The following is a 23,565-nucleotide window of genomic DNA, read 5'->3' as shown; positions in this document are numbered from 1 at the left end:
CTATATTGATATAGTTCAATTTCCTTCAATAATATATTGACTTGTTGATCTTTTGAAAAGTATTTGGCATTTAGCATTCTAATAGTTAAATGAATACCTATATAGTCTAAATGCTGTACAATTCTCTGGTCCTGCCAGTACCACTGCAGAAATTAAATTCACCACCGAGGTGGAATAAGACCTAATGCCTTGGAACAGATAAACATAACTGATTTCCTGCTATCCATGTCTCTTCCATGATAAGCCAGTTTGAAGGTCTTGAAGGGTGTTGGTATATTGGACCTGAGAGTCAGGAAGACTCCACTGCAGACATTTATTAGCTGTACGACCCAGGGAAAGTCACCAGCTCTCTCAGCCTCAGTTTCCTCATCTGCAAAGAAGTCCCTGTGTTCCTATACTTTTCACATGAGCCCATTCCACTTCTGAAGAGTTCTGTTAGGAACTTTTGCCATAAACCAAACTAAAATATTTTTCTGCAACTTTTAATCATTGTTGTGAGGTCAAGCAGAACGAATCCACTTCAAGGCATCAAGGGATTTGAAAGGTGAATTGGGGTTTTAAGAAAACACATATTTTAACATATTTTAAAGGGGGAAAAAGCAGCACAACTAAACTGAAAAGACAATCTTTACCTTAAATCAAGCAATCTTGTGCCAGGAAGGAGGAAGGCAGACAAAACGGTCCCTGCAATCTGGGAGCCAACGTTAAGTGGGGGGGGGCCTCCTAAAACCTCACTTAAAGGGGCAGCTCAGGCAAAGCCTTCCCTTGTCTCGACTACCACTGTCCTCCTACCCAAGCTATCTTGTATTGAACTAGTTTTGTAAATTCACTTTAAAGTTCTGCATTTTTCTATGTTCTTGTGATCTCGCTGAAATGTAAGATAATTCCAAGTGGGAACTGCGTTTCATCCTTTGCACTTGCAAACCCAGAGCCCGGCACAGTGCCTGAATTCACAGAAGGTGGTATTTTAACAAAATATATGGGAGCTGGGGAGGGCTAAGAGCGGTCGAGTGAGCATCTTAAGCCGGGGTTTGCGGATTCAAGCTGCCTCAACAAACAAGGGTTACCTAGTCACCCCTGGAAAACCCTGAGAGTCGGAGCTTTGGGTGGTCCTTCTTTCCCAGGCTGTGACGCGGAACCCGGAAGTGTCAATCTCCCGATCTCTCGATCTCAATTCTCGGCTTCCTGCCCTCGTTATCTCCACCCGGAAGTATTCGAGGAGGCGAGGCCGCTAGCGGACGGACGCCGGAAGGGGCGTATCTCCCCTCCTCCTATACTCCTGGGCTTCCCCAGTTCGGTGACCTCCTGCTACGGAAGTGGAACCGAAAAGGGAGCCGGAAACGCCAGCGCGAGGCGGGACTTCGGAACGCCTGCCCCGGAGTGACGTCATCGGGGGGGGAAGCTCCAGGGATGGAAAAAATGGCCAAGGCCGGATTAGAAAACGTATTTCCGGGGCGTCCTAAAAAAAACAAAGGAAGTGTCAGAACGTGAAGAAGGCTGCAACAGTTGGCGGATGAGACATCCAGCAGGATGGTGACCACCAGATCGATGCGGCCGGAGCGGCCTCCGCCGAAATCAACTGAGATGAACGAATCCCCGGGGCGCAGGGTAGGAGACGGGCATCCGCTATTACTCCTCTTCCCCATTTTCCGCCCCCGCTTTGCAAACTGTCAGCCAGATCCAAGGAAGCGAGTCCCGGTTTGTGGTAAGAGAAACTGGTACGAAGCGTGAAGGGGGTCCTATGAGTGACGCAGCTCAGGCTCTTGGACCCTGGCCTGGCCGGGGCGGGGGAGAGCGTGCGGCGTCAGGGCGCATGCGGGGGGCGGGGCCACGTGCGTGGCCCCGCCCTTCCGTTAGCCCCGCCCCGTCCTGCAGCGTGGCTAGCTGCCAGAGTAGAGAGTCTTCTCGCCCGGTACCTTAGGCAGCCGCGTATCCCAAAGCCTTTGGGACCTCACGTTCGGTCAGGCAGAGCCATCAGCCCTCCCGCGTGGGGCCTGGTGCCCAGCCTTTGCGGTAGAGTGGAGGAGTAGAGCTGGGGAGGAGCCCGGCGTCATCTCCCCCTCGCCCCCTTCGCCTCGTAAGTAAACTGAGGCCTAGAGAGGTCGGTAAGTTGTCGGGGTTCCACAGGGCGGGCTGTGCCTTGAAGCCGGGGCGGGAATCCGGCTTGGCCTCCCACGCTTGAGCTCTCCATGCATTCCCTTCAATAGCGTCTTTATTTCTGCCCCCTTCTCAGGGTTCCCCTATCCCTATCCCCCAGGCCAAGAGGACGAGCAGCAAGCAGCCGGAGGACATGAGGGACCGGAAGACCGAGGACGACGGAAGTGGTGCCGACCCCCAGCCCGTCCTGCAGGAGCCTCCCACGGCCAGAGCGGCCAAGGGTAGAAGCAGGACCAAGGCAGCCCAGGCCGTGGAGCCCGTAACGGACGGAGAGGTCTCCGAAGCCGAGTCCCATTGTTCTCACGCCTCCAGTCTGCAGGAACCCACCGTAAGGATCACGAGGAGAAGGTGCATCATCATTCCCTGCCAGCCGGAGGCCAAGGCCAGGAGTAGGCCCAAGACCGCTCGAACTGAATCCATCAAATCCGGGGATGAAGGTGAGGTTTCCGAGGCAGAGTCCTGCTCCTCGGCTCTGTCTTCCCTTTTGTCCTCTCCTGTTAAAACCAGAAAGGCCAAACGGAGAGAGTCTAAATTCCACTTGGATCCACATTCTGCTTTATTGGCCGAAGAAACTTCTGATGCCGAGTCGTGGTGCTCGGGTTTTTCATCCATGGGAAGCCGAAGAACAACAAGGAGCAAACAGAGGAAATTAAAGAAAGAAGCTGATGCGAAACCTGAAGTGGAAGACGATAAGGATAGGCCAGAAAATGTAAACCAGAATGAGCTTGTAGTTCCTTCCCAATTAGAGAGCATATCTGAGTCCACAAGTGTGAATGCTCAGAGTTCAGATAATGAACAGACAGCTACTTCAGAAAGTAGGTCCGGTCCATGTGAAGATGAAATTCAAGTATTTGATGGTAAATCCTTAGTGAAAAGTTCAGAAGAAAAGCCAAAAGTACAGACAGGAAGGAAGAAAGATGCCATTGCAAAAGAATCGTTGGAAGGAAATGATTTAAACAAAGAGCCTTCCATTCTGGAAGAGGAAAAAGAAACAAGTTGTGAAGAACTTCAGCAAAGCAACTCTGAAAAACAGTTTACTTCTCAAAGCCAGTCCACACCAGTTAAACCAGAGCACAAAGAAGCAGGGACTGACACAGTAAGAAATGATTTTGTTCTTTCAATTGAATGTAAGAACGGGAGCAAACAGGATGAAAAGGCAGAGGAAATCAGTGATGTTACAGAAATTACTGGTAAGGAGAACAGTTTGGGTGAAATCAACATCGTTGAAGACACTGATGACAAAAAAGAACTTTTAAAAGGGGATACCGTGACCAGTCCCCCCTCTGTTTCTGACAGTTCCCATGATAACAGTAATTCTGTCCTGCTAACTCTCAGCAGTGATGAGGACCAGGTATCTGAAGATAGTGAGAGTGAAGAAGACGCAGTGTGTTTTATTGAGAGTAGTGAGCAAAAGCTTTCCTCAGAAAAAGACTCAGAAGATAACCCAGCAAATGATACATTCTTTGTCATTGATAAAACCCCTGGATTGAGTTCTGATAAGAATTATTACATGGAGGAAGAAAAAAGGAGTGAAGTAGCCAGTGAACCGGAAGATGATGAAGAAGAAAGTGAAGAGGAGGAACCTATAGACCAGGGAGAACATGAAGAAGAGTTCATAGATGAAGATGACATATTAAGTAACACCAAGTCTAACCTGTAAGTTTGTATGTTTACTTGAAGAATTTGGCTTTCTTGCCTGCGTGTTGTATTGAATTCCTTTAACTTTCTCAGCAAATTATAGGAGACTAGTAAGCTGGACAGTGGGTCTAAGGATGAATATTTTCTGCCTCAGAGGTGCTCAATTTGCCCTGTTTCTGTGCTGCTTAGGCAAAGAGTGTGTAGAAAGCAAGGTCTCTGAAGCACACCCACAGTGACACTTAGGTATTCTGATTTGTTGGAGAGAAGCATCCAGTTGCTTTCAGTGGTGGTTTTGGGGGCATCAGAATTGGGACTGACTTAAAGGGGAAGGCAAACTGTCATTTTTAGCTATCTTGCTAGGCAGTGTAAGTACCTGGGAATACAGGCAATTAAGTAGGAAATTATCTGCCACCAAGATTGGTGAATTGAAATAGAGAATAATTCTTAGAAGGTTTTCCTTGATTACTGTTTCCTTTCCTGGTGTCAAATACACTCAGACTTACCTTAAATTGTTTGCAGTAGGTAAATATTTAGTAACATGAATAGTTTGTTCAAAGCAAAGTAATTAATTCCTGATGATTTGTGAGTAAATTATCTGTTTGAAATTACCTAGGGCCCTTCTACCTCCCAGATGCATTGTAGGTTTCCAGCACTAGGGCTTAGTGTGGAGGGAACCAGGGACCAAGTAAGGAGATGGGTCAGTGTGTCATTACATTTCATTGTCAGCACAGTAAAATGAAGTGGATTATTTAGAAGTTTCCTCTTATTTATGTGATCAGGAAGAAAGCAGCTATTTGAAGCTTCTTGATAAGGTCAGGTATAATCTTCTTAATCTGAAGACTTATAACAAAGAAGATATCTACAGGGTGTTTTGAAAGTGGTTATTTCCCCCCCATAACATTTAGAGGAAGAACTAAATGTCTTTGAATACAGGTGAGTTAGGAGTTTCACATTATCAGTAGAATATATTTAAGGATAAGGCTTTGGGGAACGTATGCATGCAGGTCTATAAACTTATCTTGTTAATTTTTAGCATATTAGCATACATATTTAGCATATGTATTTCTTTTACTTCAAAAATGCCATTTACATGCTGAAAGTTAAGACAAATTAGTATATAAAAATTTAATTTTTATGTAATTTGGGAGGAATTTATCTTTTGTAGAATGTGAGGTATTGAAAGTAAAGTAGGTCAGGGGAAGGAAAGATAGCTATTTTCAGGTCTATTCACGCTGCTGTGTCCCTTTGTTTCTATCATTATTTAATGATTTAACTTTTTAACTTACTGATAATTTCTCTTTCAGCTTGAAGTTGTCAAGTAGCAGCATAGATCCTGGTCTGAGTATTGAGCAACTTGGAGGATTGTATATTAACTTTAATGCAGAAAAAATGGATTTTAACAAAAGTGCCCTTACACAAATAAAGGAGAAAACAAAAAAGGAGGTAAGTTTCCTAACATCCTGTTATATTTTCACACACCCAAACTTCTAGAACATGTTTACATTTTCCTTTATTTGTTGAAAGGTTAGATGCTCAATCTGATGAATACTTTCTTTACTGCAGTACTAAAAAGTAAATTTGGGAATAATGTTCATTCTTTTCCAATTGCATTTAAGTTCCACCTAGAGAGCCTTACTGCTCACTTCAAGCTTCTTGAAAACTCTTTGTTCCTGGAAAATGTTATTCCCCCCTCTTCTATTTGGGTTTCCACACCATTTTGATGCAGAAAACTCTCAAATTTATTTCTTTAGCCTCCAAGTTCCAAGCCCATATTTCCTACTGTGTGCTAAACATATATGTACCTAAGTGTTTCAAATGAAAGGTAATCTTACTCTCATCTTAAACTGGCTCCTCCTCATTTTCCCTGATTTTGTTAGTTCTCTGTCATGTAGATGCACAACCTGATGTGTTTTCTTCAGCTTGTCCTCTGCCTCCTTGTATTCATTTTGCCGCAGACCACTCTGTCCCTTCTGATTTCCTCTATCCTTGCCAAACCCTGCCCCCCAACCTCCCAGAGTCTATCTGGCTGGATTATTTTAACATGTTCCTAATTGATCTCCACATTCTCTAGACTCTTTCCTCTGCAGTTCACAAATTGTTACCAGAGTAACTTTCATAAAACATAAATGATTGTATCATTCTCTTTGCTCAAAAACCTTCAGTTAGGTTTTTGTCATCTATCGAGTAATGTCCAAATGCCTTAAGACTATCCCAGGTTTTTCCAGAGCTTCTCTAGCCTTCCCTGCTTCTTTTCATACATTGCACATTAACCATTATGAGCTATTTGCTGCTTTCTGTTTTTGCTGTGTTTTCCTTCCTCCCTCCTTTGCTGGGCTGTCCTGTCTTCTCTGCATCCTACCTGTCTTTCAAGGATCTGCTCGGAAGCAGTCTCTTTGAAAGCTACATCCAGCCTACATACCCCAGCCAGGAAATTTGCTCTTCTCTCCTGTGACCCAGGCACACCTTGTTACCTTCACCTCTCTACCTCTTTTGTTTTTGTGACTATGCTGTAGCTTTTCTGCTGTCACCAAGAATATTAGACCTCTTGGGCTCTGACCTTTATTCATTCTATAACCTAGGGCAGGTCCCACTCTGAATCTGTATAATGTGTATCATGGTCTATGATGGTCTCAAAGCACATGCTCTGTAGTGGGTAAAAGGGAGCTGCTCTGTTTCCTTCGTAGCCTTTAGCATATACCTTACAGATATAATGCTTGGTGAGTTAAATTGAAGGTATCTTTTAAGACGTGTTGTTTGGACTGATTCCTCTGAATCATTAACTAGAATACTCAGAACTGATTTTTAACATCAAATCCAGCTTTGGAAGTGCCTGTAAGTTCATTAGCTTTGTTTTCAGATTGGGCCTCTGTTGTCAGTCTTTTCTGACTCCCTTTCAGCCATCTGTTGTGTTACTCTGGCTTGCCGAAAAACAGAATGAACGTAATGATGTGGAGCAGGAATGTTATTTTTATGTCCAAATCTTAAAACTTTTTAAAGTAAATCAGTATAGAGGTGGTGAAGTAAGTTAATGGATGCTCTGTAAAGAATTCGTAGAATTTTTAGAACTGAAAAAAATGTATTTCCCAACTCCCCTCATTTGACAATAAAGAAACAGACTCAAAGTTAAGGTTTTCCCATGTTTCACAGCCAATCAGCAGTAGTGCTAGTGCTAGAATCCAGGTCGAGGGATTTCCAGCCCTGCGCCCCCTCCTCCCAAATACAGATGAAGAAACTGAGGCTTAAAAGTTAAGTGACTTGTCAACAGTCACAACTAATCAATGTGGATTCAAACCCAGTTCTTATGACTCCAAATTCCATCTTCTTTCCACTGTGCTATTAGGTTTTCCCAGGATGTGACTTTAGTGCAAAATTGGAAACCCAAAGAAACAATCTCCCCAAATTCTGTAAACTTGTAGCCTTTACTGAGTAACTGACTGGATGTCGATATCTGTGTTTCCAACCTTAAAAAGCCAATAGAGCAAGAGGATTTTTATTTGTATTCAGGGAAAATTAGCTCACATTCAGAAAAATGGTCATTTAGGTTTCTTGCAACTCTTTTTCACAGCCATGAGCAACTATGGCAAAAATCTAGGATGTTGCCAATATGCTCTTCCAGCCTGCTAAAACTATAAAAATGAGTTCTCTCTGGGGCTATCTCTTTAATATAGCATACTTTTTTCTCTAACCACAGAAAGTGAAGATGAGTTATAAATGTGTTGGACTACTAGGAAAAAACTTTTATGGTATGTTGTTTATGATTCAGTCAGACCCTGTAAGAGAAGAGCCTTTTTTTTACCCACCCCATTGCCTTATGTATTTCAGATATTTCCATTGTTTTATGTGGGTAGTCGGTTTTATAGTGATAAATACAGTTGAGCACTGTATTAATAAGTAAGTCTGTTTCATAAAAATCTAGATTTAAAACTAATAATCATAATAACTAACATTTATATCCCATTTAACTAACTATGTACCAGGCACTGTGCTAAAAGCATGGAGAATAGAGAGTCAAAAGACAGTCCCTGCTGTCAGAGACAACATGCAAAAACATACAGACAGAGTGAGCAAGATACAGGATAAATGCTTTACAAATATTGTCTTATTTGATCCTTACAACAACCCAGTGAGAGTTGGCAGTGTTATTATCCCCATTTTACAACTGAGCAAACTGAGGCAAACAGATTAAGTGACTAAAGATCACACAGGCAGAAAAGGTCTGAGGCTGGATTTGGACTCAGGTCGTCCTGACTCTAGGCCTGCTTTTCTGGCCACTGCACTCCCTAGCTACCTTTATAAAATGTATATATCATAAGCATCGAAGGAATATTTCTTTGTTTTATGAAAGAATTTACCAGGATTGTTCTTCATAGCACCATTAGTGCATGATCTGATTTACACAAAACTTTTTAGGAAGAGTGCTTAAAATAAGATATAAGCATAGATTCCAGCCTTTGGAGGATAAATTTAAAACACAAACTGTAACTTGGTTATTCAGCTTATTTTGACAGCATTCAGGGGCTCATTCATTTTCTTTTTATCAGCTCTTACAGAAATCCATAATTACTCCTGATTTTGAAAAGAAGGATTGCATCCCACCATACAAGGAATCACAATTTCAGCTTAAGAAAAAACGCAGGGTAAGTACAGAGATCTTAGTTTAAGACTCACTGGCTGTAGAATACCAAGTATCTTATGTTTTACCAAAACCTAGGTGGCACCAAAAATGGTGAGTGATGGTGTGTTAAGGATAAGGAGAGAACTCAAGAGTAGTGTTTATGGCTGTGAATAACTGAGATGTGGGCAAACAACACAGCATTTGAGAAACATCTCAGTTCACGTTAATCAGCTGATAACCATTTCAACAAAATGAAGTTCAGTCAGTGAATCTAGTTCTGTTTTTAATGAACATGGCAAAATATGCCATTTTCAACTTTTTCTTACATTTGGACATACTCTGAGGGTCTGTTATGTTAAGTTCAGGGACCCTATCTTAAAATACAGTTATGAGTTAATCATAGAGCTGTTAAAAACCAGAGATGAAGGTTCCTGTCACTAATGTGAAACGCAGTAAGGCATACAGACTTAGTGTCTTGCCACTGGATAGTTTTGGAAGAAGACTATTTATTATTTTTTATTTATTTTTTTTTTTTTGCAGTGCTAAAAATAATAGAAATAAGCAGCTTTCTAAAATACAGATGATGGAGTGAAAAGTTTGATTGTATTCTTCTTAGAGTGGAAGTATTGAATGGTAGTATGTATTTACAGGAAAAACCACGATAGATGTAATAATTCTCTTTCATTCTTCTCCCATTTATTCTCCTTTATCAAATAGTATGCTTATAGTTGTCTGAAAAGTCCCTTTCCTATTTATGTACTCATTCTCTTTTTATATAAAATGAAAAAGCAGGAGATGATTTTTTTTTTCCAAATTTAAATCTTGTTAATTGAAGCCAATACACAAAATATTCTTCAGTATGTAATTTGAGGGAAAATAATGTTTGGTGCTGGCACATAAAAGATATAATAATGTGTATTCTGCAACCTAAATTTCAGGAGGAACGGAAGAAAACAGCTGGAGATGGCTGGTTTGGTATGAAAGCCCCAGAATTGACAACTGAACTGAAAAATGATCTCAAAGCACTGCAGATGAGAGCCAGTATGGACCCTAAAAGGTTTTATAAGAAAAATGACAGAGATGGTTTCCCTAAATATTTCCAGGTAAGAAACACTATTCCTTTATTTTAATTTGGATTAACAGCTGGAATTTATTTTCTTTTTGCGACCTTCAGAAGTTTAATTTTTAGATTGTCTGCCCCCAGAATAGTGGCCAGAATCAGGGAATTTTAGATCGGAAAGACCTCAGAGAATAGATCTGGTTCAGTCTTAGCAATCATTCCCTGCAGGTAGTTAATGACTTACAAAGCGATTATGTGCCAGAGCTTTTTAATTAGGTTCTTTGGAACTTCATGGGCATTCTTGTAAAAATGGGATAGGTTACTGACTATAGGAGGAGAAAAGCCTATTTCAACTGAATGAAGAGGAAGGGAAAGAGTTTCTTCTTACATCCTCCTCATGTTATTCAGTCATGTCTGACTCTTTGTGACCCCATTTGGGGTTTTCCTGGCAGAGATGCTGGAGAGTTTTGCCATTTCCTTCTCCACCTCATTTTACGGATGAGGAAACTGAGGCAAACAGACTCCTCCAGGGTCACATAGGTAGGAAGTGTCTGGGGTTGGATTTGAACTTAGGTCTTCCTGACTGCAGCCCGGCATTCTAGTAAATGTTCTACCTAAGTGCCTTAAGTGGAGAGGGAGGGACGGAAGGAGACAGGCAGAGACAGAGGTTCAGTCTTGCCTTAGAATTTTAGGCCAAAAAGCAGCAGAGCTACCTTGGCATTGGTCTTCTGCTAAATAAGCAGTTATTGCTTTCCACAGTGTCTACCTTTTCATTTGTGACCCTATTCCTCTTCTCCCCCACCCCAAACATTTCAGGTTTCTTGGTCTTTTAAAATAGATGCCATGATGCAGGGGTTCCAGAAAAGGGAAGTCTAGTTGGTAGTTTAGACTGTTTTCCAGGAATTGCCAGACTTTTAGATGAAATTTTGGAATCCTCATTATTCACTTAGACTTGCTGTAGCCTTTCTGGTATATCACCTTAATGAAATAGCTAATATTCTAAAATTTGTATTCAGATTTGTTTATTCAGTTTATTTTGGCGTAGGTGAAGTATTTATTGACTTTCTTCAGGTGTTTTTCCAAAATGAAATTATTTTTCATGCAAAGACATCTTCAGAAAGTGTAAGCTTTGTTCAAAGTTGATGTGATGTTCTAGCCTATGGGGTCCACAAGATTCTGTGCTACACGTTGTAGGATAAGATGTCACAATGACTCATTAGTAAAAGTTACTGTGCATTGATCTGTTTGGTTATGAGATGGAGTTTGGCCAAGTAAATATGGGAAAATCAGGCCTGTTCTTGTCCTGTTATGTTCTTGAATTACTGATATGCGTGGGGGAACTTGCATTCAGAAAAATTGAATGTTTGTTTCATTACTGGGATGACAGTCCTTAAAGGCCTGTGACTGCCCATATAGGTATTTTCCTGCACTTCAGAGGGGCTCTTCTGACTTGAATAGTTTTTGAAAGTAGTTATGGCTTAAAAAAATCAATCTGTAGCCAACCTGCTAACGAATGAGCTTTTCCAAATTAGCCCACTTACATGCTGTGGTGGAGGATTTATCATTCCACTCTTTGTAAATAGGAAACCATTCTGTTCTCAGTCCTGAGGATTATCCACACCCTCACATGTCAGTTAAAATCTACCTTCTACAAGAAGCCTTTCCTGGTTCCCTTTGATGTTAGAGTTTTCCCTCCAAGATTGCCTCCCACTTCTCTTTCCTGTCTGTAGCTTGTTCCTACATGGTATCCCCCATTAGATGGGGGCAGCTAGGTGGTGCAGTGGATAGAGCACCAGTGCAGGAGTCAGGAGGACCTGAGTTCAAATCTCACCTCAGACACTTGACACTCACTAGCTGTGTGACCTTGGGCAAGTCACTTAACCCCAATTGCCTCATCCTGGGTCATCTCCAGTCATCCTGATGAATATCTAGTCATTGGATTCAGGTGGCTCTGGAGGAGAAGTGAGGCTGATGACCTGCACAGCCCTCCCTCACTCAAAACAAAGTCAAGTGCAGGTCATGTCACCATTTCTCTGATGGCATGGTCTTCTTCGGCAACAAAGGACGAACACACACGTTAGATGGTGACTTCCCTGTGACCTTTTCTTCATATCCCCAGTGCTTAGCCCAGGGCCTGGTACTTAATAAATGCTCATTGACTTGACACCCCAAGGCTTTTTCTCCATTGTGCTTCTGAAGTAACCCAGGAGGAAATAACAAACAGCTGGGAGTCCAGCTGCCCTCCAAAAGAAGGGATTGTGCACATCTCTTTTTGTTGTTTTTAGTTCCAGCAACCAAAAGTCAACTGGATGCAATCTTCTTCCCTGACCCTACTCTGTCATAATCCTGTCTCCCCACTCAGTCTTCTCCACTCATTCATTCTTTTTCCTCATTTCTTAACTTGGACCCCTTAGTTTGCTGCTTTCATGTTTGACTGATTTGACTGATTCTCATCTATATTTCCATTCTCAACCTGTGAATCCCTGAATAAATCTGTCTTTTGGCTCTTGATCCTTAACCTCCACTGGAGAATGTTGTGCTGTGGGGCCCATTTCAGTCCCCTAGCCTCAGCTGGTCCCTCCGAGTCCGCCCTGATTAGCTTCTTCTCTCACACATAATCCGCCATCTCCTAACTCCATCCAGCAGGCCAGGAATGCTCCGCCCAACTTATAGTGCCCTTAGCCTTTTTCAGTTTTCTGTACAATCCCCAGTCTTCCTTCTGAGGTTACCTCCCATTTGCCCCTGTTAGAAAATGAGCCCCTTGAGGACAAGGACTGTGTTTTTGTCTTTGTTTTTATTCCCAGCCCTTGGCACCCAGTGAACACTTAATCAGCACTTCTTGACTTGATTCTGGGACTCCCATTTCAATCCATCTTTTCCAGGTTGGAACAATTGCTGATAATCCCGCTGACTTCTATCATTCAAGAATTCCTAAGAAGCAAAGGAAAAGAACAATTGTGGAAGAATTGCTGGCTGATTCTGAATTCAGAAGGTAAAATCATTTGTTTGGATTTTAATTATAAAAATCTCTGAAAGGCAGCATGTTATAATGGAAAGAAGGCTTGGGTTTGAATACCTATTCTACTAATTAATAATAACCAGTTTCACATGAGCCTCTTTAGAATTGGTTATTTGAATTTTACATTATTCGTTTGATCTTCACTACTCAGTACGTTAAGTTCTGTATGCAATGTCCCAATTTTATAAATGAGAAAACAGGCTCAGTAAGGTGAGAATTATTCATGTGTACACCATTTACAAGTTCTGCTGGTAAGTCACTTGAGATCTCTGTATCAATTTCTCATCTGTAAAATGAGAGGTTTGGACTAGGTGATCTCTTGACCCATTTTATATCTAAATCTTGTCCTGTTGATATATTCCTGTTTTAAAAGTGTTTGAAATGAATTTTTGTAATTAAAATCATTTAAAATATATCAGGAGCTTAAGATGCAAAAGATTTTGTAAAGCAAATGGTTACTTGACAGTGTTTCCATAGCGAAAAGCATATTTTTATAAGACATTTTGTTACAATAAACTAGGCCTGTGGTGTTGGTGAATTGTCACTTAATTTACTAACTCCCAGCTGCACAGCTCCTCAGCAGGAGGCAAGAGAGCATTTGTGGGAATTGTAGTGGAGATGAGATGTCAAAAGAAGCTAAAGCTGATTTGATAAAAGCCTGCTGTTCTGAAGACGTAGCAGTGTACAAAGTTGGTGCTGGGGTGTATAGCACATGCACAGACAGGTAAATACAAAATGATGAGGTGCCTGGAGAGGATATGGGATTCACCTCTTTGGAGATGTTGTACTTACTACATTTGTTTTCTGGGAGATTCCTTCAGATGTGGGTGGGACTAAGTGGGTGCTGAGGTCTCTTCTAACTCTGACCCTGTGATTATTTGAGGATGGAAAGACAGAAAACTGAAAAGATCAGGAAAGACTTCACAGAAGGAGAGAGTCGTGGGGCAGGGAGATGAGAAGGCAGAGCCTTCCTGCTATGTAGAACATCATGCGGGATGCTACAGAGATAGAGGGGGGATGGGAGGCAGAAGCCAGGATGGATGGGAGAACCTGATGGCTTCACCATACAGTGCACAAAGAAGAATGCTGGAGTCACTCCACGTAGATCAGGACGCACAGGAGGTAGCAAGAGAGACAATTTGTGGTCTTTAAAGATGGCCTACAAAGCCAAAAATATTTAAATTTGCTACTTTAAAAAAAAAAATCACCAAAATATGTCACGTGTCTCTCTACTTTATATCTGATTGAAATGATCCTTTGTGCACATACAAGAGAAGAGAGAACTGAGATGCCTTTGCAGCGTTGGTGGCTGTGAGCTTATTCAACTCTTGTTCACTTTCATAGATTTGGTAATATGTTGCTTTGGAGCTTTGATTAAGCTAATTTTATTGGAAATCCTAAGCAAATTTTCACTTCTAAAAATAGTGTTATTACAGCTTGTTCTGCATCTTAAAATGGGACGTAAACAGTGAAACTTCATTAAGATTTCTGTTCTAGATCAAAATTGGAGGGTGGGATTATGCACACAAGTATTTGAGGAAAGTCTGGGACAAATGAAATCATTGTAAATTAGGAAAATATTCCACTCTTTAAAATGCCTGGCTTTTCTTTTTTTAAGAACTTTAATATTCATCTTGGTAAAGGGGATAGTTTGGCCTACAGCAGGGGTGGCGAACCTGGAGCTTTTTGACTGAGTTTAAATTTTACAGTACAAATCCTTTTATTAAGAGGATTTGTTCTGTGAAGTTTGGATTCAAAGGGCTGCACTTGAGGACTTAGAGGGCCACATGTGGCCTTGAGGCTACAAGTTCCCCACCCCTGGCCTAGATGAAAGGAGTTGGAAACAAATTTTGCTCCTCCTCTCTAACTTAATGCTTATTAAGTGTTCACATAACTCTGTGCTTGTGTCTAGAAAGGGATGTACAGAATGAATGAGGTGTGTAAGGTCTAGAAGAGGAACCAAGGCCAAAGCCTTGAGTACATAGATAACAAGCATGACAGACCACGTGTGGAGGAGAATTATGGGCACATCCATGGAGAACGGATCACTGATGGCCAGCCAGGTGGGAGACAGAAGGATGCTGCACTTCGGGCCCTGTCACGCACTCCCTGCCACCCCATGGGCCATGTCATCCCTGTTGGTTTGGTCTGGCATGTTTGCTCTTTAAATCACGGGAAGGTTAAGAGTGAAAGATTGTGACAGCATGAGTACATTCCTGCTTCAGCAGCTCCTCGAGCCACGTTGGTCATGCAGTTTTTAATGATAATGTTTAATAACCTCTTACGTTACTAAGAACAGTAGCTATTTTTTAAAAGAACTTCATTCTTTCTGAGATCCAAGAGAAGAATGGCATTTGTAAACATCAGCAAGGCTTCACTTGGGGGAAAACTCTGGGTTATGATTCTTCAAAAAATCATTTGTTTCCTCAAATGAAAGTAAATTTCCTTTCTTTCTACTCTGTTACAGTCCTTATTTCTCCACATGCTTTGTTGCATTTTAAATGCTTTGCAGTATCTGAAAGTAGCATTTGCTAAGAAATTGAAGACATTTGATAAATTTAGAAGAGTCAAGATTTTTTCTGTTTTAGTTTTATCTTATTATGTTATATGTAACTAGTTGACATTTAAATGTCTTTTCAGGTACAATAAAAGGAAGTATACAGAGATCATGATGGAAAAAGCCACAAATGCAGCTGGAAAGAAGTTTCGGAAAAAGAAGAAATTTCGAAACTAAGATTTAGTTCCCTAAACATACTCTCAAGATTTTTATTTTCATCTTCATTTTTCCTTTATTCACTAAAGATGTTTTGAAGGCTACTGGTGTCATACTAATAATGTATGCTTGTATGCTTATATAGCTTGTCCCCTGGAAGAAGTTATTTAAGAAAGAAGGGAGGTTGTGTGGATATTTGTAACACAGATTGGTATGTTTGTTTTTTGGAAGAAAGAGAAAAATCATGTGATTTGAGGATAAAAACATGTAGGTCTTTAAGAGACCCAGAAAGGCTTAGAATGTTTAAAAATGTTTTTATATCACTGAAATTTTTGTAGTTTGTAACATCTTTTGGTTATTTAAGCAGTGTAGAGAGTGCCAACATTTTTCAAGGACTCCTTGTATCTTCTGCTCTGAAAGAGCTTCATAAAAATGAATGTACTTACTGTACAGTAATTTTTACATTTGGGATAGTCATGATCATAGAATATCAAAATAATAGTATGTCCTGTCTCATTTTACATTTTAGTATAGACTTTTACAGATGCCTGCACTTGCCCCGTATAAGAAAAATTACAACTCATTTTAAAACTCCATTGAAAGCTTAAAAGTTAGGAATTATATTCACTACATGAAATTGCTGTCACCTTCATATTATGCATTCCTCCCTCTTTAAGTGCCATTTGAGAAAGGCATTGAAGCTGATGCTAGTCATTGGCACATGATTTATGGCTAGGACCTACCGTAGAGATAGTGTACCTCAGTCCAGCCCGTCATTTTACAGTTGAAGATCTTTGAAGCTCTGAGTGGTTAACCTGAAAATTCCATAGAAATGTGAATTGCTGGTATTGTTGTTGTTTACCTTGAAGTTATAGCTACGATTCAACCCCAGGTCTTCTTAACTCCAACTCCAGTCTTTACTGTGGTGTCCAGCCCTAAAAGGTACAGGGGATGTTTAGCTTAATAAAAGAAGGGGAAAGGAAGAAAACATCTTTGTCTTCAGATTTTTTTGAAGGGTTTTCACATAGGTAAGTTTAGATTGATTCTCCTTTGCCCAGGGTGGGCAGACAAGGACCACTGGGTAGACACTTCAGGGCTGCTGATAGTGGCTCAGTAAAAGGAAGACCAGAGCCCAGTCAGCAAGCACTTCTTAAGAGCCTAAGGTGTGCCAGGCACCCATGCACTGGGGTTACAGTGAAAGGCCAAAACAGGCTTCTCACCTTGGAGAAGTCACCTTGTGAGGAGAGAGACAAGATGTAAACAATACAGCCATAGATGGTGATAGAGGGAGGGAGATGGAGGGGTTTGAGTTGAGTTTTGAGGGCAGCCAGGAGGTGAGGAAGGAGAGTATCCAGTGTCCCTGAATTGGAGAATACTAGGTAGAGTAAGAATACTGGAAAGGCTTTAAATGCCAAACGAGATTTTATATCTCGTGACATTCCTTGTCTGCCTTTAGATCCCAGGTAGAACCTCACCTACAAAAGGCTTCCTGTGCTCTTCCCCATGCTAGTGCCTTCTCTGCTTTATCTCCAGTTTATCCTGCACGTGTATGTGCACATGTGCATTTGTCTGGTGCTGTTCGTGTGTCATCTCCCCTTTTAGACCATGAACTCCATAAGGACGGGGGCTAGTTTTTGCCTTTCTTTGAATCCCAGTATTTAACACCGTTCCTGGCCCACAGGAGGTGTTTAATAAACGCTTATTGAGTCAGTGTGGTTATCCCATCACTGACAGGGAGTAGAGAATGGGCTGAAATGGGAGGAAACTAAGGTAGGAGGCTAGCCAGAAGGTACAGTGACAATCCAGGCTAGACGTGATGAGGGCCGATAGTAGTCCTGTGAACGTGGAAAGGCAGCACTTGGCACCATGTTGTCTGTAGACTGTATTGTCTAGTGCAAGAGAAGAAGGAAGAGGTGACTGGTGGAATGGCCTTTTCAGTGAAGTGAGTTGAGGTCTTGAGCTGTGAGGATAGGCAGAGGGAACCCCAGGAAGTTGGAGGAATGAGGTAAAGGTTTGGAAAAACCACCAAGGTTACCTTGCTTTAGTGAGGGCCTAGATGAGATTGTGTGTGACCTGCATTTGTAGCAGCCCCAGGCCACATGATTTTGGAATTTTTCTCCAATACCCTAAAGTAAGAAAAGGGGATGGTTGAAGTAATCTACTGTTGGGGGCTGGCAAGACAAGGTTGGCAAATATTCTATCTTACAGAAGAGACTATAGAGTTGATTCACCAAGAGATCCCAATAGGATAGAGAAGAGTCTGCCATGCTGGAGGCTGTCAAAGAAAAAGTATTAGTACTTTACTCTGTTTCAGGCACAAAAAATTAACATTACTTTTTAATTCCAAGGGAGTTTTTTGAGAAATTTCTAAACTGGCTTCTTTCTCAGGCATGTCTCTAACCCCAAACAATTTGAGGGAACACAGAGGAGTTGTGAACAAGGAAAATAGAACAGGTTAAATACCGTTTTGTGTTAACATTCCAGAACAATAGTCATTACTTCATTCTGTGGCCACTCCCTTTAAGGACTAAAAAAAAGACCAGCTCCCAGCCCTTGCAGTACTTTCTAAGTAACAGAAGAGGGCACTTCCCTCTGGCCAGTTGCTCCTGAGAATGGAGAAAGCCAGATCTAAGCAAGACCAGCCCCTAATCCATTTAAACAAGAGAGAGGCCTTAGCTTTTGTTCTGCCTTTCTTAAAAGGAAATGTCCACAAAGCGTTATAGGAAGGAGAAAATACTATTAATATTTTCAGTTGATCCCAAAAGGTTTTTGATGAGCTTCTACATGGTTCAGGAAAGAACCGAGAGGTGGAAAGATCTGGCTTGTTTACACTTTCATCTCCTAGATAATTGCAGCCCTTCTCTTGCTTCCCACATCGCTTCTGCCAGCAGTGCAAAAGCAAGAAACATTTTTGACACGCCAACAGTGTCAAACAGTGCTTGATGTGGGGCTAGCTATTGTGGGACAAAAGAATTATATTATGGTTGCTGCCTGTAAGCTTTTTTTAAATCAAGAATTTAATGAATCTTGTCTTGTGTTTCATAATAAAAGTAAAGCTTGGTTTGCAAAGTTATATAGAACTACACCTCGGATAGAGCAGCTGATGCTTTCTCCCAGGGTGCTTATTTAGAGGACACTGACAACCCTTAAATTTCTTGAGCAACTGAGCTTAGCATCTAGTTAGCAAGAATAATTAGGTAAAATAGGGCACTATCAGATAAAGCCACAGGAAGCTTCACCCCATAACAGACCAGCCTCTCCCTATGTATCTCTGCCCCATGACCTCAAAAATTTGAGAATTTCATTCTTTAGAACTCATTTCTCTTGGGCTTAGAGTTTAGAGCCCATTGAGTCCTACCCATGTTTTCTCTGAACCCTTTGAAATCTGCATTCCAGTGATTTGGAATGTGTTAGACTATGCCTGGAGTTCATCTCATGTACAAAGGTGTGTGGGGTCATTTTCTTACAAGGATTTCAACATTTCAAGCACTCTCCACACATACTCCCACTTCTACCGCCCCCTCCCCCCCAAACACAACTGGTTCCTCTTTTCTAGCGACACATCCAGAATAGAAGGTCCTTTTTTTGGTTTCTTTACCTTTTGAAAGATATATTGAGGTAAGTCAAGAAATTATTTGCTTTGTTCAAGGGTAGAATGAACTTCAGAAGATGTCCCCATCACAACTAATCATGCTTTTGTACCACGCTTAAGATTATTCCTCAAACGCTTCACCTATTTCCTCTTTCTGTCCAAATAGTTTGTAATAGACACCAATGATATCCCTTCTGTTTCTTCCTCCATTGATCTTTCAAATACTCTACCACACTTTTCCATCTATTTCCTGAAGTTCCTTGAATTCCTATATCTTCATAATATATAATGCTAATCTCCCCACATCAAGGAAATTCTGTAGACATGGTATACTTAAATTTCAGCGAAATATTTGAGAAATCCCTTCATGCTGTGTTTATGGACTAGAATGGAAAGGTCCAAAGTATAATTTGTGTATCAATGTCAACTTAGAGGGAGAAGTCTAATGGAGTTCCCCCAGAGATTTGCCTGTGGTTCTGTGCTGTTAATGGTGGTTTAGGTGAAAACGTCTTCAGTTAACCAGCTTTTATTAAGCAGTATTCCACGTATTGCCTAAACATTGGGGATGCTAGTATATCACATACTCAAGTCCTACCCCAACCCTCACTTGAATCAGGATCTGAAATGGAGGCTGCTACATCTCTCAGGTTGGAGGGGTTGGCCATAGGGGATTGGAGGGGTGGACTTGGCAAGTGAATGAAAAATTTATTAAATATTTATGTCCAAAGCATTGTACTATGCATAGAAGTAGAAAAACAAGACAGTCCTGATCTCAAGGAGCTTGCTTTCCAATATGGGAATTGACACATGGAAGGTTTCATGAGTGCAGTGGCAAAGCAGATGGTAATGCCTCTTCATTATCATTTCCACTGATAAAGTCATGTGAATTTCTGATGCTGAACTATTTGATAGTGCCACAGATTTTGGTGGCAAGAACTTTCTTTCCTGGGTCTTCAGTAGATGTGGCTATAACACCTGTAGGAGCAGTTGCTAGGCTACATCTCCACAAAGGATGCTTTCCAGAATGATAATTTATAGCATGAACTAGAAATCAAAAGTCAAAAAAATAAACAATTCATTTAAGTGCTTACTGTGTGCTAGGTGTTGTGAATACAAATAAGAATGGAAGATTTATGAAATGGGGCCTGGCACCCCCAGTTGTTTGGGTACTCATGAAAGAAAAACCATGATTAGCAGTGGGGAAACGGTGGCAATCATACTTAAAAACAGGGTACAGAGAGAGGCAGTGATTGGGTTGCAAATGGGAACAGGATGGGATGATGAAAGACGCTGTGAGGAAGAGGATGAGGAGGGAGAAAAGGAGAGGCAGAGAAGATCACTCACATACCCATGGATTTGAGTTGGGACCACTAGGCAACATGGATCCGATGGAGACAGAACAATGTTTGGGGTTGGGGAGAGTGGGAGCCTGAGGTCTCGTTTTTATAGTTTTTGGGGGGTAAGGGGAATGGACTCTTATCTGTGCCGCATTGGGAGATCATTGACATATCCATATCATCTCAAAGTTATCAGTAAAACTTTAAAGTTAACACGTTTGTGTCATCCCAAAGTTATCAGCACTTTTTGATGTTTTGCTGGTCTGGAACTCTAGAAGTCTGGAATTTGTCTGGGACTGACATAACAGGACCAGCAAGTCATTGTAGCACCACCTAGATGACGCTGCTAATTCAGCACACATTACCAAGATGTGAATTTTGGTTAATTTATAATACAAATTGTAAATCATGCTTATTTGAGTTTTGGGACAGTTTGTATAGAACTTACAAGTTCCCTTTTGCAATTTTATTTCCTGCTGTTGTCCCTTAATACTGGCTACTTAAAATTAATGACTAGAAGGGGGTGACTGGTCAGAGGAACCAGAATAAGATGTCATTTTAACACAAAATATAATCCAAGAAACTGTCCCTGACTTCAAGAAGCTTTCTAATAGGCTCAGACAATACATAAAAAGAAGATAAAGGGGGAGGATGATATGGTATAGAGGATGGTAGCCACCCCTGGGGTAATGGGAAAGTCTGGGAGTTTAGTCTTTAAGGAATCAAGACATAATTGGCCTGGGTGCCTTCCTTAAATGGAGGTTCTGGTAGAAGCCATCCAATCACACGGAGAAGCCCCAGCTGTGAAGGGTACTTCAAAAGTCTGAATTCCAAAACTGGAGGGACCTTCCATGATGAAAAGATTTCTGGGGTGTGATCCAGGAGTGCAACTTGAAGGGGAGTGAAACTATTGCTATTCCTAAGGCTCTTAGTTTTAGGGTACTAGGCTGTTTCCATCAGAATCTGAAAGGGCAAGATGGTAAAGGTGATGGAGCTGAAATGACTTATGCTATACATGGTACCTCCTGTCTCTCCCTCAGAGTGCCTTGATGTTTCAACTAGGCTGGCTTATCTCCCTTGTGAGTTCCACTTGGTTGACAATTGGTGGAAGATGGCTGACTCTTCACAGAAGTTTGTTCCCCAGATAGTAGTTGCAAAGGCAAAGCTGAGAGCAGTGGTCTAGGGGTACTGCCACTCCCAGAGCCCTTGTGCTTATCCACCTGTTGGTGGCAACTGGCCAACAGTTGTTGACTGGTAGTATTGAGGAAAAGAAGATGAAATGAAGCTTGAAGCTGAGATAGAGATTTGGAATTGAGGGAGATTTTTGAGAGTCTGTCAGTCGAGAGGAAGGTACAGAGACATCTCGATCCAGACCAGAAAGAGCTGTCAGCCCTGGGGGCAACCAGAGAAAGGAGAAAGAGAAAACAGGACTGAGCTGTGGCAGATAAGGGCACCTTGGAGCAGAATATGTGGAGTACTATCACCAGCTATACCCACCTCCTTAAGGATGAAGGGAAATCTCAAGATAAGATCTACTCTTTCCCCACATCTTTTCCTAGCTTCTCTCAACAGAACGTAATATATCCTATGCTGCTTCTTAACCCAAATGTCTCTTTGCCAAACTGAATTTTTGCCTCAACCATCAAGAGGCCAGGGTTAACTAGAGATACATATAAATGTCCATTAAATCAGAGAGCCAAGTTTTGCTTAAATGTTAAGAATCTTCCTAACTGTGGGCTCAGAGCAATAGAGAATGTACTCCTGACTTTTTATCTAAACTCCATAAAGCAACAGAGGAGAGAACTATATGAATCTAAGGGGCCATCATGTAGCCCCTCAGGCATAAAATGAGCTAATTATTGTAAAAGTGCTTACTAATAATTAGGCATACTAATAGTCCAATTAACAAGCCACATACAAGTATGCCTAAGAGGGAGTTTTAACAGAAATGCATTGGAGGCTAGGTGAGACTGGACCATTAACTGATTCGATAATTCACTCAGTTGAAATAGGGCTGGCTCTTGGGTGGAAGACATAAGAGTTCCTCTTGTATGACCTTGAGTAGGTCATTTATCTTGTCTAGGCTTCAGTTTTTTTTCAATTATCAAATAAGGAGGTTGGACATTGTAGCATCTGAGGTCCTTTCCAGCTCTAGAGCTAGGAACTATGAATGCTGAGCTAATTAATACCCTAGAATAAGAGGAGAAAAATGACACCAGTAAAGCCAAGGGGTGAGTGGCAGCCAGCTCTCAGCCAGAGGAAATAACTCAGCCACTAAATAGGCCATAATTATATCAATGACAAACACTTAATATATAGATATGTATATGTAATTTATCATTTTTATATATTTATTATATATTATAGTGGCTACAGTGTAAAGTTCTGGGAACACAGCAAATAACTACCTTCTCAGGTGTAGAATGACGCATGCATTGCTAAGTCTATATGTTTGTTTTGCTTAAATACAGTTCTTATGTATAAGGCAGGGTTCTATGGGGACACGGCACTAGAAAGTGACAACAATATTAAAAGTGTTTCATTAACATTAAAAAAAGATTATCATAAATATTCCTTAGAAGGTACACCAGATCCATTTAGCAGCAGGGAATGAAAGTAATTTGGAAAGCAATTTATATCTGTGCAGTTTCATTCAGTCTTTTCTTCTCCCCTACTCTCACTCTCAATGAATACGTCATAATTATGTCAAAAATAAACATTTAATATATATAATTTATCATTTTTACATATTTATTATATATTATAACAACTATAGTATAAAGTGCTGGGAATATAAAAAATGATCCTTCAAGTAGTTCACAGCCTACAAAAGGGCTAAGATATGAACAGAAATAATTTTGACCTGGTTCAATTAGGGAATGAAGGAAAAGAGAATGTTCATACTCCATGAATTACAATTTATTAATATACAAACTAGTGATGAAAGGACATAACAAGGATATGTATGGAAGAAAGTCTCTTAGTAAAATGCCCCAGGGAGCTGTCCTTGGTCTTATACTGTTTATCTTTTATATGGATGACTTAGATAAGTGTAAATGTAGCATATTTATGAAATTTTCAGATGACAAAAAGCTGAGAGGAACATTGCCCTGGACAATAAAGTTGAGACCTCCAAAAGACTTAGAGCAGTGAGACAAAATTAATGCAATGAAATTTAATGGGGTCTTTAAAACTTAATACAATCTTACACTTCAGGGGGAACCCCACAATGGAACAAGGATTTATTAAGCATATAATATATTCCAGACACTGCGCTAAGCACTTCACAAATATTATCTCATTTGATCCTCCTAACAACCCTGGAAAATAGGTGCTATCATTATTCCCATTTTACAGATGAAGAAAGTGAGGCAAACAGAGGTTAAATGAACTTGCCTAGCTAGTCAGCATCTGAAGCTGAATTTGAACTCATG

At 40.9% G+C, this 23,565-nt stretch overlaps 1 protein-coding gene across 5 annotated transcripts; it reads left to right on the top strand.

Moving 5' to 3' along the window:
• The first annotated feature begins 1,129 nt into the window (after positions 1-1,129).
• Positions 1,130-19,881, top strand: DNTTIP2 (deoxynucleotidyltransferase terminal interacting protein 2). 5 transcript variants are annotated; one of them, XM_072644047.1, is made up of 7 exons: positions 1,130-1,608; positions 2,258-3,813; positions 5,100-5,238; positions 8,337-8,432; positions 9,349-9,513; positions 12,353-12,462; positions 15,130-19,881. In XM_072644047.1, the coding sequence occupies exons 1-7, from the start codon at positions 1,531-1,533 to the stop codon at positions 15,221-15,223; spliced, it is 2,238 nt and encodes a 745-aa protein (XP_072500148.1). In that variant the 5' UTR covers positions 1,130-1,530; the 3' UTR covers positions 15,224-19,881. The 5 variants fall into 5 exon arrangements, with proteins under 5 accessions (XP_072500148.1, XP_072500147.1, XP_072500150.1 ...); XM_072644046.1 differs by having other exon boundaries at positions 1,358-1,608; positions 2,234-3,813; XM_072644049.1 differs by lacking the exon at positions 1,130-1,608 and adding an exon at positions 1,850-2,077.
• Positions 19,882-23,565: the final 3,684 nt, after the last annotated feature.

This window comes from Notamacropus eugenii, chromosome 2 (genome assembly GCF_028372415.1).
Source record: "Notamacropus eugenii isolate mMacEug1 chromosome 2, mMacEug1.pri_v2, whole genome shotgun sequence".
Classification (NCBI taxonomy): Eukaryota; Metazoa; Chordata; class Mammalia; order Diprotodontia; family Macropodidae; genus Notamacropus; species Notamacropus eugenii.
The sequence above is the reverse complement of the archived record's forward strand: the minus strand, read 5'-3'. Positions and strand labels throughout refer to the sequence as shown.

What these genes read in the sequence shown, in the direction of transcription:
- DNTTIP2 (XM_072644046.1), top strand. Translation starts at nt 1,531, where the DNA reads ATGGTGACCACCAGATCGATGCGGCCGGAGCGGCCTCCGCCGAAATCA. An exon ending in ACGAATCCCCGGGGCGCAGG is followed by an intron (nt 1,609 to 2,233) that starts GTAGGAGACGGG and finishes CCCCCTTCTCAG; the next exon opens with GGTTCCCCTATCCCTATCCC. An exon ending in AGCTTAAGAAAAAACGCAGG is followed by an intron (nt 8,433 to 9,348) that starts GTAAGTACAGAG and finishes CCTAAATTTCAG; the next exon opens with GAGGAACGGAAGAAAACAGC.